At 35.5% G+C, this 18,995-nt stretch overlaps 1 protein-coding gene across 1 annotated transcript in view; it reads left to right on the top strand.

The window, feature by feature from the left end:
• RPGRIP1 (RPGR interacting protein 1) overlaps positions 1–18,146 on the top strand; it is a 27,236-nt gene extending 9,090 nt beyond the window's left edge. The window contains exons 9-26 of the mRNA XM_072413858.1: positions 1,799–1,822; positions 1,929–2,075; positions 2,489–2,562; positions 2,644–2,783; positions 2,963–3,126; positions 4,415–4,720; positions 6,292–6,409; positions 7,301–7,750; positions 8,865–9,004; positions 9,108–9,450; positions 9,547–9,707; positions 11,164–11,361; positions 12,102–12,222; positions 12,299–12,372; positions 13,289–13,481; positions 13,632–13,722; positions 14,977–15,107; positions 15,207–18,146. Coding sequence (XP_072269959.1) covers positions 1,799–1,822; positions 1,929–2,075; positions 2,489–2,562; positions 2,644–2,783; positions 2,963–3,126; positions 4,415–4,720; positions 6,292–6,409; positions 7,301–7,750; positions 8,865–9,004; positions 9,108–9,450; positions 9,547–9,707; positions 11,164–11,361; positions 12,102–12,222; positions 12,299–12,372; positions 13,289–13,481; positions 13,632–13,722; positions 14,977–15,107; positions 15,207–15,325 — 2,994 coding nt within the window. The 3' untranslated portion in view covers positions 15,326–18,146. The remainder of the gene's footprint in view (positions 1–1,798; positions 1,823–1,928; positions 2,076–2,488; positions 2,563–2,643; positions 2,784–2,962; positions 3,127–4,414; positions 4,721–6,291; positions 6,410–7,300; positions 7,751–8,864; positions 9,005–9,107; positions 9,451–9,546; positions 9,708–11,163; positions 11,362–12,101; positions 12,223–12,298; positions 12,373–13,288; positions 13,482–13,631; positions 13,723–14,976; positions 15,108–15,206) is intronic.
• Positions 18,147–18,995: the final 849 nt, after the last annotated feature.

Genomic DNA, 18,995 nt, shown 5'->3' with positions numbered 1-18,995 from the left:
ACTCCCCCAAATGTATTCCCCCTAGACAGTATGAAGCACGCATGTTGTTAGCTCCCAAGTGCATAACTTTACATTTATCTATATTAAATGTCATTTGCCACTTGGCTGCCCATTCAAACAATACATAGAGGTCTGCTTGTAGATGATAGACCTCCTGTATGGACTTAATTCCTTTACATAGTTTGGTGTCATCTGCAAACACAGAAATGGTACTTTTAATCCCAAACTCTATATCCTTTATGAAGATGTTAAACAGTAAAGGTCCCAACACCGAACCCTGGGGTACACTACTAATAACCTTAGACCATTCAGAGTATGAATCATTAATTACAACTCTCTGGGTGTGATCTTTAGGCCAGTTCTCTATCCATTTACAGATTGACTTTTCCAAACCTATTGACCCTAACTTGCATATTAACCGTCTGTGGGGTACAGTGTCAAATGCTTTAGCAAAGTCCAAGTACACTATATCAACTGCTATTCCACTGTCTACCTGTTTACTTACTTCCTCACAAAAAGAGAGTAAATTTGTTTGACAACTTCTGTCTTTCTTGAAGTCATGCTGACTATCACTTATTATTTTCTAGCAGAAACTCCTCTATGTGGTTCCTTATCAAACTCTCTAAGACCTTTCCAACTATGGACGTTAAACTAGCCGGTGTGTAGTTACCTAGTAATGACTTTGCTCCCTTTTTGAAGATAGGAACCACATTGGCTTTACGCCAATCCATCTGTACCATGCTGGTGACTAAAGAGTCTCTAAAAATTAGAAATAATGGCTTTGAAATACCTGAGCTCAGCTCTTTGAGCAACGTGGATGTAATTCATCGGGTCCTGGTGCTTTGTCAACCTTAATTGTTCCCAACAGTTTCTCAATCATATCAATTTTGAGCCATTGTGACTCATTTAAAGGAGTGACATTGCTTTTATGAAATTGGACTTGAGCTCTGCCATTTTCCTTCGTGTACACAGAGCTAAAATAATGTGTTTAGTAAATTTGCCTTTTCTTTATTCCAGTTACCAACCCATCTACATCCTTTAAGGGGCCTACATGCTCAGATCTGATATTTTTGCTATTAATATATTTACCATTTTTATGGGGGGTTTGCCTTACTTTTCTTTTGCTATCTTTCTTTCATTTTAAAGTTTTGCACATTTTATCTCCTTTTTACATCTTTTTTTATATTCTTTATAGTTTTAAAACAATGAAGGTGATCCTTCATTTTTATATTTTTGGAATGCTCTTTTCTTGTTCCTTACGGCTTTTCTTACATCAGCTGTAAGCCACATAGGTTTTATTGTTGCCTCTTAAACTTATTACCCATTTCAATATATTTTTCAGTATGCTTTTGTAGAACAGCCTTGAAATATTCCCATTTATGTTCTGTGTTCTTTGAGGACAATATTGTCTCCCAGTCCAAGTCACAGAGAGTCACCCTTAATATTCGAAAATTTGCTCTCATAAAATGAAATGTTTTCATATTTCCTGTTTTTGCTTCCTGTTTACAACTTACAATAAATAAAATCATATTATGGTCACTGCTACCCAGATTCTCTTTTACATGCACATTTGTTAAAGGCTCTGCATTGTTAGAAAGAACAACAAAATATTTAAGATGGCTGTATTTCTACTAATGGGAAAAAAGTGTCTCTTTGCATCTGCTGCCTGAAGATGCCGACCTATTGTATTTAACTAAAAAACTGGCCTTGTATGTAATGGTAATTTATTAACGGTCCTTTTCATTATCTGTTGTCACACTATTCATTTATTATGTATTTATTTTTGTTTTGCTTGCAGTCTTATGAGACAGAACTACAAGAGGTATGTTACCTATAAAATGTGAATAGTAACTGCTATCACAAGAACAAAAAAGTATATACTTTTTTTAAGATATAAATATTCACCATACAGTTTTTCACTATCACAGAAACAGAAATCCTTGACATTAAGCCATAAGGCTGTGCTAATGCAGCTAGAGGACCTCAGCACACAGCTAAAAGAAGAGAGAAGTAAAGTTTTAGCACTGGAGGTGGATCAGCAGAACATAACTAATCTTCAGAAGTCACTGGCTGAGGTAAGGCATTGGTGTAATTTGTCAAGCAGGTAAATACAGTCGAGGTCTCAAAAGCAGATTGTGTACAAATAAAGTAAGGAAAAAAACATATTTTATTACATATGTTCATTATTAAGCCATTACTGAAACTAATAAGATATATATATATATATATATATATATAATATGTTTGTAAGACCAATTTCTATAATCAATTAGGATTAATATTTATAAAGAAGAATATGCATGACTGCATGCTTCATTGGATTCTCGTGCATTCTGTACTATTCAAACATTCGTTAACCATACATACACCCAGCATAGAACATTCATTGCACATTTTCCATAGCTTCCACTTAAAATACCATCTACTTCATATACAGCTGTTAAAATGCGGTGAGTAGGTTATTTATGCTACAATGACCTTATTTCAGTATGAAGAGAGAGTTACTGAACTGGAAAGAGAGAAAGATCTTCTTAAGGAACACTATGAACATCTCCTAAAAAGGTGAGATACGAAAGCCCAGTAAGCTGAATGAAATTCCAGAAAAAATTAAAAGCAATGACCAGCTACTTCCTTTATTCTTAGTTCTCTGGATTTAAAGCGGCCCAATTCTTGGAAAGTTGCAGAAACAGATTTAAAGGCACAGATTTCAAAACTGGAGGAACAAGTTCAACGCTACGAATTTGACATAACACACAGCAAGGAACAATTACAGCATGCAAAAGGCAAGTAATTATTTCTGCCCCTGCTAGACTGCATATTATATGAACATCAGCCAAAAAAGGTGAATGAATAAAGATTGACCTGAATATTACATAGGTGTGTTTATATACATTAATGTGTAATTATTTTAATATTAAAGATATTAAAATACATTCTCACTTTTCTTCTATGCATTTGACAGAGCAAAATGAGCAGCTAAAAGAAGATATTTCCAGGCTACAGTGCCAGTTGTTAGAGAAAATGCAAGAAATTCATGATCTTAATGATAAGATATCAGATCTTTCATCTACCGTTTCTGCCAGAAAAACATGCATGGAACAGGATTTGACACTGCACAAACCTCAGGTAAAAAATGAAGGAAGATAATAAATTGGTCTGTGCTGGAGTGATCTAATTATGAGTAGCAACACAAAGGTAGCGCACCACTAAACAATATTGAGAGCGCTACATTCTTCCTATTGACTACTAATGGGTCTGCAATCCTTCCTTTGACCACCTACATCGCCTGTACCCCCATCTCACCTGTCATTAGATGTAAGACTACATTACATCTAATGACAAGTAATTATAGGGCTGAAATTATTTTATTGACCACCAGTGATGGGGCTACATTCTTCCACTGACCACCAAAGAGGGGTCTACATTCATCCACTGATTTCTAATGATGAGGCAGACTTGTCTGACCATTGGACACCAATAAAAGGGCATTTATTTATCCAAATGATGTCTGGGCATTTATTATTTATTGCTGGGGCAATTTATATTTATACTGACTCACTCCTATTTTTGTTATTTTCACTCCTACTGACCCCTGATGTAGGGGCATTTATTCTGGCCCCTGACTACTGAATAGTGGACATAAATTATTCTACATGTCTACTCTACAAGATCTACTCTATCTTGTTCACACAGACCTATGACACTGCTGTCATATGAACAGTAAACTAGTATTTTGTGTAAAATATTTGGTACCCCTGCTTCAAAAAATAGCCACTTTGTTTGAAGACAAATGTTAATGATAGGTAGTATTAAATCCCAATGCCTATTTAATAGTTAGGTTATTCAAAATAAAATGATTAAAGCATAAACCTCACATCCCAACTCATTCCAGTAGAAATCCTCTATTGTTCATGATTATCTAGTAAAAACTATTCGGTCTGCAACATTTAAAAGTATGATAATTGAATTCCACTAAGATTCCATGCTCCCTCAACAGCGGGATGATCTTATAGTTGGGTCTCCCAAATGTTACGGAGGTTTGTTGGTGGGGACTTATGTGCACTGATAGGTAAATTATTCCATTTGCTGAAAATGTTTTAAAGGCATAACAGGCAATTCCCTGTCTATTTTCTCATAGCCCATATTTGGGGGCACAGAAATGAATGGTTTTCCTAGGCTGGTGTCTTTCAGGGTATAGGATAGTAACATGCCTTTATCAAAAAAGTTTATATTGAATAATCATACACCATAATGAAAAAAATAACTGTTAAACCCAGCAAACCTGAAAGCAGTTATTATTATCAAAGCATATTAGCAGATTTTCATGATTTTTATCTATATTTTCAGTATTGCTTTATCATTTCATACCCTTGAAGTAAAAGTAAACTCCTGATTGAATATTTATCTGATGTAGACTCACATCCCAGAAGACTATTGGATATTAAAGAAATTGTTCAGTGAAAAAGAGGATCTCTGGAATACATGTAGAGAAGAGAAAACACAGACAGAAGCAGAAAATAGGAGCCAAATACAAGAAGGGAAAACCACAAGATGCAGAGATGTCAGAATGGAGTTAGAGGAAGAGGAGAGGAGAATTCCAGATCAAGAAACACAAAGAAAACTGTTGGAAATGGATGCAGCTCATGCTGAAACTATATTGGAACTTGAGAAAACTCGGGAAATGCTAATTTTGCAGCATCAAATTAATAACGATTATCAGGTAAGTGGAAAATCTGAGACATTTTAAAATGAAATATAAATATGTAACCCATTACATTGCCTCTCGTCATTTTAAAATCTAAAGCACGATTTCAGACAAACTTTTGTTTTGTCTTTTGGATAAAACGGGAAAGGTTTTAAATCCCTGCTAGATTTTAAATGCTAGCCAATGATGAAAGTAGCTATCACATCTAGGCCTGAAAATCCAATATTTTACTTGCAAAGCAGAATGTAGTGTTTAATTAATATTTTAATTAAAAAAAATGAGCTCTTGCCTTATGCTGGGCATCTAAACAGGTAACCAGAAAAAGGGGGGCAGCATGTAAACACTCTACTGCACATTCTAAGCCCATTGAAACCTGATCGTCTAAGAAAAAGAGAGGAGCAGCTGTGTCTGCTCCCCTGGATATACCAGACTCCATGCTTACCCATAGTTGGGTACATGACCTGTCACCCAAATATTGTGGCGGACTGTGAGTGGGGAGCTCTTTGGAATCTGGAATTCATCATAGAACCGCTTATCCATTCCCAGTAGAAATTAAAAAACTGAACCTGAAGAAAAAGACAAGGATGCAGAGAAAAACACATAACATTTTTTCTTAAAAAATATCTTTAATTTTCCAAAAATAAATAATCTTCAATCACAGCGTCCAGTGTGATCCACATCAATCACAATGAGCAATGATTACTGAACCCCATTGACTCCCACCAGTATAATGATGGATTCCCCAATAGGTGCTATATACGTAGTCCCAGAGTAAAGGACATCCATCATATGGACGACTCCTAGATACGAATGGGGCTTCCCTGCTCGCTTGTGTGCAAGAGGGAGGCTTGAGGGGAGTGGTTTGCATGACACAGCTGAGGTTGTGGGTGATCTTAAGAGCTGATCTGTAACATATTGTAACTCTTTAATGACCAAGACAAACTCTGCAGCTGTTTCTTTTGCATATCATAAGCACAGCTTGCTCCAGAAATTAATGAATGTCTAGGCTCCATAAAGTTTTTTTTTTTGTGATTAACTCGGTGTGAGGATTTTTTATGCAGTAACTGACACCATGCTGCCTAATAATATGTTGAGACAAACATCTGTCCGACTTGCATTTATTAAAATATTGTACCTGTTCTGACTTACATACGAATTCAACTTAAGAACAAACCCACAGTCCCTATCTCGTATGTAACCTGGGGACCACCTGTATAAGTATAGGTGCTGGCAGGTCTGTTGATATCTGTAAAATGTTTCAATGTCACCTTCAATGAAGTCAAATGATGCATTCATTCATAAATACTGTAAGTCAAATGGCAGATTCTATCAATGTGAACAAACTAGCTAGAGCTTTGCATACATAGCACTGGCTGGTGTTCACCCAGCAAATGTTTGTGAGCCTTATCCTATTTGCCTTCTTACAATGACAGCATTTTCTAAGTACTGTAAAGGTAAAAACTGTATTTTTCTATTAGTTATGATTTCATATTGTATTATAGTGATATCAAAGTTTGTGATCCATAAATACAAATTTGTTTTCCTGTTGTTTTTTTCCTATATTACTTCATTGACCCTATTATCAGGAAGAACTTAAGTCAGTAAAACTTAGAGCAGAGTGTGAAAGTCGAGAGAGAGAAGAACATGAGCACCACTATGAGGACAGATTGCTTAAGTGCAGTACTAGAATACAGATGTTGGAAGGTATCATGTTTAAATGTTATTTTGACTCCTAAAAATTGTAAAAAGCAAACAAAAGAATTGCAAATTTTGCTTATAATGACCAATGAGGTTTCAATTTTTGTTTAAAAAAAATCTGATTAATCTGGTTAATATGGGCTACAATATTGTGTACTCCAATAGTTTTCATTGGCTCCTGTGTTCCTATTAACCCTATATTTATTTAATAATTGCATTAGGTCAGATCAATAGGATTTATAATGATATATTGGAGGGTTCTTATAAAACTCTGTTTATTAAGAAAAACAAATTACTTCACTTTTCTACATTGTTGGCTTCATTGCAATGAAACAAAAAGCATATGACAGAATGCTGTTCCCCTCTGGTGCAATTTATCAGATTCACAGCCATCATAACCACATTATGTGGAGGATTTCAATTGCCTCTGAAGCATTTCACACTAGTAGGGCCATTCTCGAATTTTTCAATCTATTTATAGACGACTTTAAGAGCGCACATGCAGAGATGAATTTGTGCTGGGTGATCCATCAAACATGGAATGGATCTGGTCCAGGATTAAAAACATTTGTTAACAAAAGCAAATGACTTTAAAGAAATCTATTCCAGGTTTGCTGAATCACCCAGTTTCACTGATGAAAGTCTATCCTCTCCACCCTTGGAGAGCTTTAATAAATCAGGCCCTTTATAAAGAGTGAATGTACAAAAAAAAGTAACCTGAAGCGCTGTATTACCTAAAGGCTATGTAATTTCAGGACTGGCTGAACATATAAGTTTAATATTCTGATGAACATTCCATTATTTGTACCTATAAATAATTATTCCTATGAAAAGGTTTATTTATTTAATACGTCAATTCTTGTTGTGCATCTGATTTGATATATTGTTTTCTTTCAGCTCAGCTAAATGACATTGCATATGGTACAATTCCCTACAGACTTAATGTTGAAGAATCCTCTTCTCCTGATATTGGTATTTCTCCACCTCCAACTCTACAACGCGGTGAAACTCTGTTTGAGATTCATATTGGAGGGATCTGTTTCTCACCGCATGGAATGAGGGTTCTAGATGACCCACAGCCTGTCACCTTCTGTATTTATTCCCTGTATGACTTTGAGACACATGCAACCCCAGTTGTTACTGGAATTAGGCCACTGTATAACTTTACTTCTTGCTATGCTGTAACCCCAGATCCAGAATTTCTGCGCTACTTAAGGGTGGGCATCATGACAGTGGAGCTTTACCAAGTCATAGGTGGGGAGCACCATGAGTTGGCACGGGGCCGACTAAGGTTGGACACAGCTCTACAGAGCACAGACAGATGCCATGGCACTGTAACTATGACAGGTAAAATTCATATATTGTAGTACAATCTGCTTTCTATTGACCTATCTGCCAAAAGAAGAATGTTTTTACGTTTCATGGAATGACTTACTATACTAAATTTTATTATTTGTCTGCTGTCTTTGATTTCTGAGGTCAACACAAGGTTCCATACATTTATCAATATATATTTATGAAACCTCAAGTGATCTTCTTAACTTAACATTTGTCCATAAAATATGGTTCAGAACCCTTCTAGTGCAAACAGCATCTATAAATATGCAAACCGCAATTTTCTAGGTGTGTCTATGCATAGCTGGAGAGATCATTTAATTCTGGGGAATGCTATGATTGTTTAAGAACTTGGGACTTATTCTTCATAGCAGTAAATAGGGAGATAGCAGAGGTATTCTGGACAGTGATAGAGGGAAATTACATTTCCATGAAGATAAACTTATGGGTAATATTTGCAGCTTCAGTTATTTGTGGAATTCATAGTTGTCTTGCTGTTTCTGGCATTAGTCATGCATGACGTTAGTAATATCAAAGTAAAGTTACATTTCGATCTTTAACATTTCCTTAACATACTTGTTTCAGTTTCACTACTTGAAAAGTACAGAAAGTATGCACATAATGCCAAAATACCAAAAGAATATACAAAATTATACTTCCCCAAACCAGATGACCTGTAATATAAAAAGAAACAAAAACAATACAACTAGCTAAAACTTTGCATGGCATGCAATATATGATATACCATATTGCATGGAAAAACTCATGGCATGCAATATATGATATACCATATTGCATAGAAACTATATGAACCATTTAGTTCCCGCATTCTTTTCCCCTGCTTTATGTGCTCTATTTATACATTCTTCACCAATCAATTCTCCTGTTTTTGGTACAGATGGGTTGGAATCCCCATCAAGTGCCCATTCATAGTGTAAATTCTATACCTTCTTCACGCATCTGAACAAAAAAAAAAAATGGTCATATTGATGGGCCACTAATTTCCAAAAAATGATCTACCCAAAAAGCTACACATTATCATATTGGATTCAATAAGAAAAAGTGCATTAAACATTTTCAAAAGACAAACCAAACATATATGTTAAAAGAGTATTTGTTTTCTTAGATGCCTCCGGGGAAAATATGGGAGAGCTAGACTACTGGTTGCGGCTGCATGGACCCATGTCACATGCTCAGTGTCTGCAAAAGCAAAAAAGTAAAGCTAGGGTTTACTTATCTACTCGCAGACACACCAGGATTGGAAAGGTGAGCAGTAAAACAGTGGCAATAAGAAACTTAATAAACTGACAATATTAATCATATGCACCTGAATGAACAATTTACATTTTTATGATTCTCTCTTCTCTAGGCTGGACAATTAAACAATGGAAATCAGAATGCACTGATCATCCATATATGGGGTTGTAGACGGCTAAACACAAGCACTCTGGGGCATCAGCCAAGTCCCTATATAGTCTATCGCTTCTATCATCACCCAGACCATTCCAGTAGCATCATACCCTGTAGCAATAACCCACAATTTGGGGATGAAGCTATCTACCCCGTGCACTTAACTAATGATCTGGAAGGTTACCTGCAGAATGAATGTCTTTATATTTATGTGTTTGATGATGAAGAGCCCCAGCCAGGAGTTTACCTGGGGAAGGCGGAGGTGCCGCTACAAAATCTGGCCCAAGGTACCAGTATTCAAGGTAAGAGGTTCAAACAACATTGCTTGTTAATTTGATCAGCATTTATGTAAAAACAACTTTCAAACTAATACCAGTCTTACTGTTCTTCTTTCCAAGGTGATTTTGCACTTATAAACCCATGTGGTAAATGCGCAGGGTCAGTGCAGTTAAGTTTGGAGTGGAAATTTCCTTATCATGCTCCAGGAAAAAATCTTTGGGAATCAGTCACCAGAGGACAAATTGTTCAGAGAAAGCTTCACGAGCTTCCAAATTTGGAGGTAAGAAACATCACACTGACCCAGTTTACAAATCCTACCTTAATGATTCTTGTAGTCAAAAAACATAAAATTCCTACCAGAGAGTTCATTTTAGTTTGAATGGACTGCAAGACTTTCTACTTATGACATTTTACAGAGTTTCTAAATGATTTATAACTGATTTATTTAGTTTTATCAAGCATGTCATTTAAAGGTTTTGTCTTGATACTCCACCTTCTTGTATCTTCACCAACTACTTTTCCACCCATCAGAACTAAAAACTGACAGCTATATCCTGTCCAATGCCTAAAGAGTGCTGATATGTGAATATAGCTTGCAAACAATATGGGCCTGATTTATTAAAGGACTCAAATGCTGGAGATAATACACTTTCATCAGTAAATCTGGATGATCCAGCAAACCTGGAATGGGTTTCTTAAAAGACATTTGCTATTCGTTAGAAAATGTTTTCAATCCTGGACCAGATCCATTTCAGGTTTGCTGGATCACTCAGCTTCATCGATGAAAGTATATCCCATCCAGCTTTGGAGAGCTTTATTAAATAAGGCGCATTGTGGCAAAACAGGCTATTGTCACAAAGTTCCCTAGTTTACATTTTTTTTTAGTTTGTGTTAGTTTGACTTTTAGCCTCTGAGAATTTTAATAAATCAGGCCCTATATGTCTAGGGCTTCCTCCTCTACTCCCTATGTGCCAACATTTCCAGGACTAGCTGCCAGTTCAATAGTTTGGAAGCAGTCCATGCCACACTTCATTCATAATCATACTGTAACAGATGTATGTTCACAAAGTATTTTTTACAGGTACATCAAAGCAGTTAAAAAAAAATTACAAAACGTGTTCTTACTTATAACTGGGTATTAAGATTTTAAAGTAAAAATAACAGTGACTGTTGATCCAGGGAACATCCGATTGCCTCATGGAATCAGGAAGGAATTGTTTTCCCCTGTTGAAGCAAATTGGACCAGGGTTTTTTTTGCCTTCCTCTGGACCCAACTATGTCTTATAGATTTGGGATATGTTTATTTCCCTAGTGGTTGAACTTGATGGACTTATGTCTTTTTTCAACCTAACCTACTATGTACCTTATAGTCATAGACATTTAGTTAGGTGGAATGAAAGCCTCCAGGAGCTATTTGCCATACCTGGCAAGTATACACAATATGCACAACCTTGTAGAGCTGCAATGTCCACATTCCCCTTTTCATGAGGTTCATTATGAACAATTATGGCAAACCAAAAAAACCTAAAAATAAATATATATATATATATATATATATATATATATATATATATATAGACTCACCATGAAATGATAGTGTGACCATTAATTCTGGATGCATTACCTATAAAAATGGCATTACACAAAAACAATAAGGCTAGGTTAAAGATAACAGGCGTAACCTGTTAATTTCATTCTTGATGTGAAATAACTATTACTGAAATATCTCTTAACAGCAAAAATTGCCGAAAGGTGACTTAAGCAGATCCAGACCAACTAAATCCCGTAAGGCTGAAGATGATCTACATAATGGTGTTGGCTCTAGGAAGAGGGGAAAAAAAGATGTTCACATAACAGATGTACATCAGCGAGAAATAATACAAGATCCCCATGTATCTGAACACCACAACGATGACATGGACACAAGTGTGCAGGTATGTGAGCTGGAATTTTTCAAAACTTAGTATGTAGAAAATTGAATTTTAGTCAACATTGTTAATAACTTGTTAGATTAAAACAAAAGGTTTAGTATAAAATGGAGGTGTCTGTTAAGAAAATTTGAACATTTCCTGGGAATAAAGTTCAATGTAAATGGTTTTTATTACAGTAGAGTTATCACATAGGTATACAGGTAGTTCCTGGGTTACATATGGCATAGGGACTGTAGGTTTGTTCTTAAGCTGAATTTGTATGTAAGTTGGAACAGGTACAATATTTTATTAAATGCAATTGCGACAGATGTTTGTCTCAACATATTATTAGGCAGCATGGTGTCAGTTACTGTATAAAATTCTCACTGAGAGATATTCACAAAAAAAGCAAGAAAAAAAAACATTTATGGAGCCTAGACATTCATTAACTTCGGGAGAAAGCTGTGCTCTGATTTGCAAAAAGAAACAGCAGTTTGTCTTGTCTTGATGTTGTAGAAGAGATCACCCACAACCTCAGCTGTATTTAGCAAAAGATTTCTTCTGCAAGTCATGCAAAACACCCCCTCCCCCTTATCAAGCCTCTGTCCTGCGCACGAGCGAGCAGATCCTCCATATGTCAGATGTCGTTAATTTGGGGACAACCTGTAATTACTTACTGATAATGGCATCTGCTGCAATAACAATGTCCATGCAATGCAATATAATGTTCAGCCAAAACAACCCTTGGAATTTGTTTGTTTTAGAGTTTTGTTGTAGAACAAGAAGAATCACAAGGACAGGCTGAAGAAGTAATAAATGAAGACATGAATGAGTCTGATCATGAAACAGTCTCTGTGCATTCTGAAAGATTTCTAAAAGAAAATGGTAATGTGGCTGCTATCAATTGATATTTGATCATTTATAATTCATTAGTAAGTAAAACCTATTTTTTTTTTTTAAGACGTGAGCAGTGGCAAAGATGATGATGATGATGACATGATTATAGTGGCAAAACCTTCAGTTCCATATAAGTTGGTAAGCACATGAAATAAGAGCAGATTATCTCTAATGTGTGTTCTCACACTTGCTAAAGGTTGCAGCAATAAATCAAAATAAAGGCTTAAGTTTTTTTGGGGACTTGGTTGTTCACAGTTGTCATATCTGACTGCAAAATGGTCACAAATTACGCATGGTTGAGTCATTCATGATACCAGCAGCAATGATGTTAAAGGTTATTTTAGACATTGGCACTAGCTGGTTATGGGGTACTCTTTGAAGTCATTGTTTTTCAGCAGGAACATTTTCAAGATTTAGGATATCACTGGGTATAACTCCCGGGTCCCAGCTATAACTAGAATGGCAGGGATAATTGCAAAACAGAATACTGAGCTAAAACAAAGGACCAAGAAATTGTTTTTGTTCAGATGCTGTCCTAGTAACAGATTTTACATAGTGGTGATATGGTTGCATATGCTTGAGCTACATTCTCAAAGTAAGCCAGCATGTGAGTCTTTTGCATACCAAGGAAAAGTATACCCGGCACAAAGAGAACAATTTTCTTTAGTTTCCTTTAAAGGGAAAGGAAATAATAGTTAAGATAGATTTATTGGCCATGCAGTAAACAGATTTACTTATATCTGCTAATTGTTAAGCTTTTAGGTCCAAAACAAACCATTTATAGCACATAATGTTTCATAAACAAGTTAACTATTTGGAAACAATTGTAGCAGATTATTTTTTTTTATGTATTTATGTATGCAGTACAATCTGAATTAAAGCATTGTCCCAGTGTGTTAGGAAAGTCCATAGCAGCTACATAGCGAAAACTTAAATTGCCTAACAAGGACAGTCCTTACTATGTCATGAACTTGTTTTAGAAAACAAACACGCTCCTCTGCTTTATCTGCAATATCTGTACGCAACAATTTTTCTTTTTTTTCTTTTTACTAAGCCATCATCAAAGATCCGTATAGAAATTGCCTCCCTGACACTGGATCCATGTTCTGATGTGGTGGCTGATGAATCAGTAGAGAGAGTGTTTGTGGAGTTTAATTTTGCCGGTGTTCCTGCTAAAGAGACAGAAACTCCATTGTCACTTTGCAAACCTATTAAAGGAGAAGAGATATATTACCACTTTAGCAAAGGTATGAGAAATGTCACAAGGTAAATTGTTTTTTCTTTTTTTTTAAATGTGGTCCTGTGTACTTCTTTCCCATCATATAATTTATTACAATTTCACTAACATTTTATAAGACATTGAGATTGTAAACTAATAATTTTTCTATTCTCTGCAGTAATACACCTTGATGGCAAAGAAAATGAAGATCGCAGACATTTCCTTTACATGCTTTTGGAGGGATCAGACGCTAAAGGAAAAAGATTAAAGTAAGGCTTTTGATGTAACCTATAGGTACAAACAAAGAATGTTCTATTGGGAACACAGGAGACCACTGGGGTATAAACCTTGTCCATAAGAGAAAAAACATTAGCCTCCTTGCTTTCCCCTGTTATAGGTATGTTCTGTAATAAAGTGTAGTGGTAAGGTAGTAAAATGTGAGGGAGCAGCCTGAAAACAAAAAGGACAGATATGAAGATAAAAAGGAATCCCTAATAAGAAAGACCGAAAACCCCACTAGATCATGTATACCGGATTGTGCTCTCCAACAAAGGAAGTGTGAGCGTTTCCATAAAAGGAGGGTTAGGCATTCCAGGCAATATCCTAGAAGCATGGTCAAGTATATCAGCAACAGTTACAGACATTAGAGTTAACCAAATGAACTTGACTGGGACACAAGTAAGACATTCAAAAGGGCCATAGTGAAGATCAATTAAGACTGTAGTATTGCTTTGATTCAATATGGAGCCAAAAAATACAGAACCTTTTCCTTATTTCTAGAGAAGTTTGCAACTAATGGACTTCAAGTCTGATAACTCCAAACATAATCAACATAGTAAGAGTGACTGAAGGGGGGATAATGGCTGCTAATGGTAACCAGTCAGCCTGGAGAAAGAGGTAGTAGATTAGGCATATAAAGAAAGTCCTTGTGACTGACAATATAGTACAGACAAATAGTCCTGGAACAAGCACAGCATTCAAAAGCGTGTGCCATATTTAGGGTTCAAAAAAATTAGGATAAACTGCAATCTTGCACAAAATGCAACATCTAGGTTCCCCAAGATGACTTTCAAAGTTGTACAATAATTTAAAAATAAAAAAGAAAGCACTTTTTATAAAAAATCTACATGTGAGTGGCTGAAAGCTGCAAATGAGTAATTAGAGACATAATGAAAGAGGAAATCTGTCTAAAGTAAAGTTATAAAGGATATGTGGGCCAGAGACTTAGTTAAAATAGAGGATCCAATTACTGGAAGGATGCATGAATTAGTGATTTACATAAAGCACCTTTATGTTCTATGGAGAGGGGAGGAGGAGGATGCTGTACCCTCTCTGCCTTCACTTCAAAATGATCCTTCTTTGTCAGTGGATCCTCCAGGTCAGTTGATAGTAAGACAGACGACAAGCGCTGTACAGACTCTAGTTTCTTGTCCAATGTTGGCCCCGAGGCGATTATCAAACGAGAATCTTCTGACGTATGTACGTAGTCTAAGACACTGTTTATTTTTTTGTGCACCATGAAGGTTAAAATTTACAGTAGTAAGTGATCCAATGAATGAAGAAGATGATGAATGTCGGGATGTTGGTTATGCTTATTTAGACTTGCAGCATCTATTACGAAGATCTGTAGAGCCAGCAGAAGAAACTCTTCAGAGTGAGTGAAAACTTTTTTATTAATAAAGTTTTAATAGCTGTCCTTCAGGAATGCATTTGCTTTTTTATTCATGAAACTTGTATTTTGTCTTTATTTCAGTAATGGATATATCAGACCCCAGACAAATAATTGGATCTCTACATGTGATAATAGAGGCCAGAGAAGCTACTCGGGCTGTACTTAAAGAGAAAAGGACCAACAGACTATCATCACCTTAATAAACTAAATATATATATATATGTAGAACATGCTGCACTCCGCACTCCAATGTACAGGATTTGAAGTACATATCAGAATAAAGCTATCACTGCTCAGGGATTTAAATTTTATTATCTGGATTGGTTTGTGCATTGTATAGTAAAGTGTTCTAGAAGGACTTCCTTTTTTTTAAATGATCTCATGTATGGCCAAGTGAATGGAAGTCTTGGAACAGACTCAGAAGACTCAAAGGAATTACATCACCAGCAGAAATTGATTCTATTGTCTGGCAAAGAAAAATCTGAGCCAGCTTTTTTGAACTACTGGAAATCAGGTAGTTTACACAAGTGTGTGTATGTACAAGGGGTCTTCAAAAAGTTTCTGAACATTATTTTGTTGCAAACAGTGAAGGCAAGAGGAGAAGTAATTGGTCATGTGACTAATCTGTATGGCAAGGTCAGCCGGATTGCCAGACAGACTTGTCACACTGTGGTGAAGATGGCTGTGAAACGTATAAATTGCATCAAAAAAGGAAGCATTTTGTGTTGTTGCATGATAACTCCCATCCCCCCACTGTAGCTCACACATTGGAAAACCTCTGACAAAGTGAAAAGTTATGTGACACCAAGCTTATAGTCTGTATTTAGTGTCATCTGATTTCCACTTATCAATATTTTGGTATCCTAGTGCCACATACATTTCATTATAAGTCTACATTCTTTCTTAAATTCCACTGGACTTTAAAGGCATCAATTGTAATTAAATTCCAGTTCATTTCTGCATTAAAACCAGAATTTATTAAACATGAAAAAAATGACATGAAATGTACAGTTCATCTTGAACAACCCTAAAAGTACAGTGCATGAAAATAGATAAATTTAGTCCCATTTTTTTTTTGACGTGTTTTACTGGTCTCTCTTCCTGGGATATCAGAAAAGTACTGCAACACACACAGTCAACAAGAGTTTTATACAATATTAGCATATAATAATACCTTCTTATTTAATCTATAGTTATACAAACACACTAGATAATTACACTTGGGAAACATGTCACAGAACACAGCAGAACTAATAAAAAGTAATAAAAAAAATCTACTATGCTTGAAGCATCTTAAACAGTTAAATATAATATACTTCTTCACCATTTATGATATATGGCAAGATGTGAAAAGATTTAGAAGTATATTATACTTACATGTTTATAATTCTTCAACCATAAGGGATTTCCAATTGCTTCTGTGAAGTTCAACTATATTCTGTGACATGTTTCCCAAGACCCATCAATGGACAGACAGTCCAAATTTTATTAGGGTGCTATACATCAAGTGTAAAAAAGTGCTGCAATTTATAATACAAAGAGTTTAAGAATGTGGAAAATTTTTGAAGAACACATATATCTTCCATAAGGTTTAAGAAACATATTTCTCAGAGTAGAAATAAAAAAAACTTTCATATAAACTTTGCAACTTTGCACAGTATATCTACTTACACAATATGGAATTGCCCTGAAAATAAACAGCACACAGAAACAGGAAAATAAGATATCACAATGACTTTTCTGCTAATTGATGAATTGGCTTATTGGATGATATTGTTTTTCCTGGGTTTGAGAAGATTAGTTGGCAATTTGCACACACATAAAAAAAATCTACAGAATCTGAGGAAGTGGCACAAGGTTTATAATAACTTAATATCATATTAGATATAAAATCCAAATATGGGAAAATATAATAAAATATTTTTATTTAAGTGGTGTGTTTTTTATTTTAAAGGGGTCCAAGTAACCCATAAAACTAGCTCACCATTAAAGAGATGGTCACCTATGTATCTAATGCTAAAGCGTTCAGTAACTGGTAACCAATTTGGAGGGGCTGCATGCCCACTGCTCCATTACTATGACACCAGCCCAAACATTTGAATAATAAGCAAGGTAAAAAATGTACAATTGTCTATTTTGCTTACTGCTTTTTCTGAACTAAGACATACACTGCAACATTGTCATATCAATATTTGTCAAATGCAGAAGGTAATAGTTATATTGCACAGAATGCAAATAAACTTCTATCACAAAAGGAGAATCTATATTTAGAAAACTGACCACAGAGCTAGCATATAGCAGAACAGAATTCAACACTACAATGACCTATTTAAATTCATATCAGAGTAGAAAAGAATACTATAGCATTTATCATATTCAGCAAGACTCATCTTCTAGCACATTGCCTGAATTAGAAGTCAAGTTTGTCTGGTAAACCGGAGTTAACATGTCGATTCCCTCTGCAGTTGTATATAATGAAATAGGGCATGATTGAGATATAGCTGTTACAGACTGATCAATTTCAGAGTACATATGTGGCTCCTCAAGGTCTTCTCTACTCTCTTCCATGATAGAGGCATCTGGAAGTGTTGGAGTGTCCTGAAGTTTGGTTGTATTATTCTCGGAATTCTAAAATAAGGATAAAAGAATTATGATTTTTTTTTTTTTGCTTGTACTAAGAACAAGGCCACACAAAGAGTTCAGTAGATCTCCATTGGGGAAGCATACTAACTAGGCACCCCTGCCTGCTTGAACCCCTAGTCTGATTCACTTATGATCCCTGATTTATTAAAACTTTCCAAGACTGGAGAATATATACTATCATATACTATATTGGGTGATCCAGCAAACCTGGAATTAATTTCTTCTTCTTCTTTGTTAATTTACATACATATTACATAGTCCTTGCAGATTTCATTTTGCAATGACGCCCCTGATTACACTGTAATGCCAACAGTCTTTGATTCAATATGAAAAATATACAAATATAAAAACTAGCTAAGGGGCATCTTCAAAGCAACAAAATTGTGGATAGCAATGATTGACTTTTTCTATTATATAGTGGAAAGAAATATGGTACTTACATGTGACACAGCTGTTTTGTTTGTCTTTGGTTTACCTAAAATAAATAGTATAAAATATTTTAAAATGTAATAACAACATAAACATATACATGTACATACTGTATACTAAAATAGTGAAAAATGGAAATTATAATAAGGCTATGTACACACATGCAAAAATTGTAGTTTGAAAGGATCTGTCACAATCCTTTCCAATGACAAACGACTGCGAGATGCGCTGCTCTGTGGAGAGGGGTGGGGAGAACGATGGAGCACCCTGCTGTGCTCTCTCCACTTCCATTACGATCGTTCAAGAGCACCACATGGCATAACTTATCATTGACATGAAGATGAGAACATTTAGCACAAGATGGAGAAAGTCTGTGCTGTTCAGGATTAGCCACATACTAAAAACAGGAAGTTCTAGTGGTCTGCAGGATGTCATTATAATTTTGCTGGTCCTGAGGAACCCTAATGGATTCTTTGTTAATAGAAAACACTGTGTAAAATACTTTGTGGTAAAGTGAATAAATAAAGACTTAATGGTGCCTACTCAGACAACAATAGTATCAAGACAAGTTTTTTTTATATAAGTTTTCATTTCTTTTTAGCTGGTTGATTGCAGGTAAACTAAGGTATTAGAACATCTTTGGATTTGGTTGAAAAGGGTCAGAAACAGTCAACTAATGTATACGGATCACTTTATTGTGTAAAAACACAAACAAAAATAGAACTAGAATTGCTGTTTCTCATGAGTAATCTCATTGTAAAATCATAGCTAAGTATTACCATAGGGAGTAGGGGACTT

The sequence above is a fragment of the Pyxicephalus adspersus genome, chromosome 6 (assembly GCF_032062135.1).
Source record: "Pyxicephalus adspersus chromosome 6, UCB_Pads_2.0, whole genome shotgun sequence".
Classification (NCBI taxonomy): domain Eukaryota; kingdom Metazoa; phylum Chordata; class Amphibia; order Anura; family Pyxicephalidae; genus Pyxicephalus; species Pyxicephalus adspersus.
This window is presented reverse-complemented; position numbering and strand designations above follow the sequence as displayed.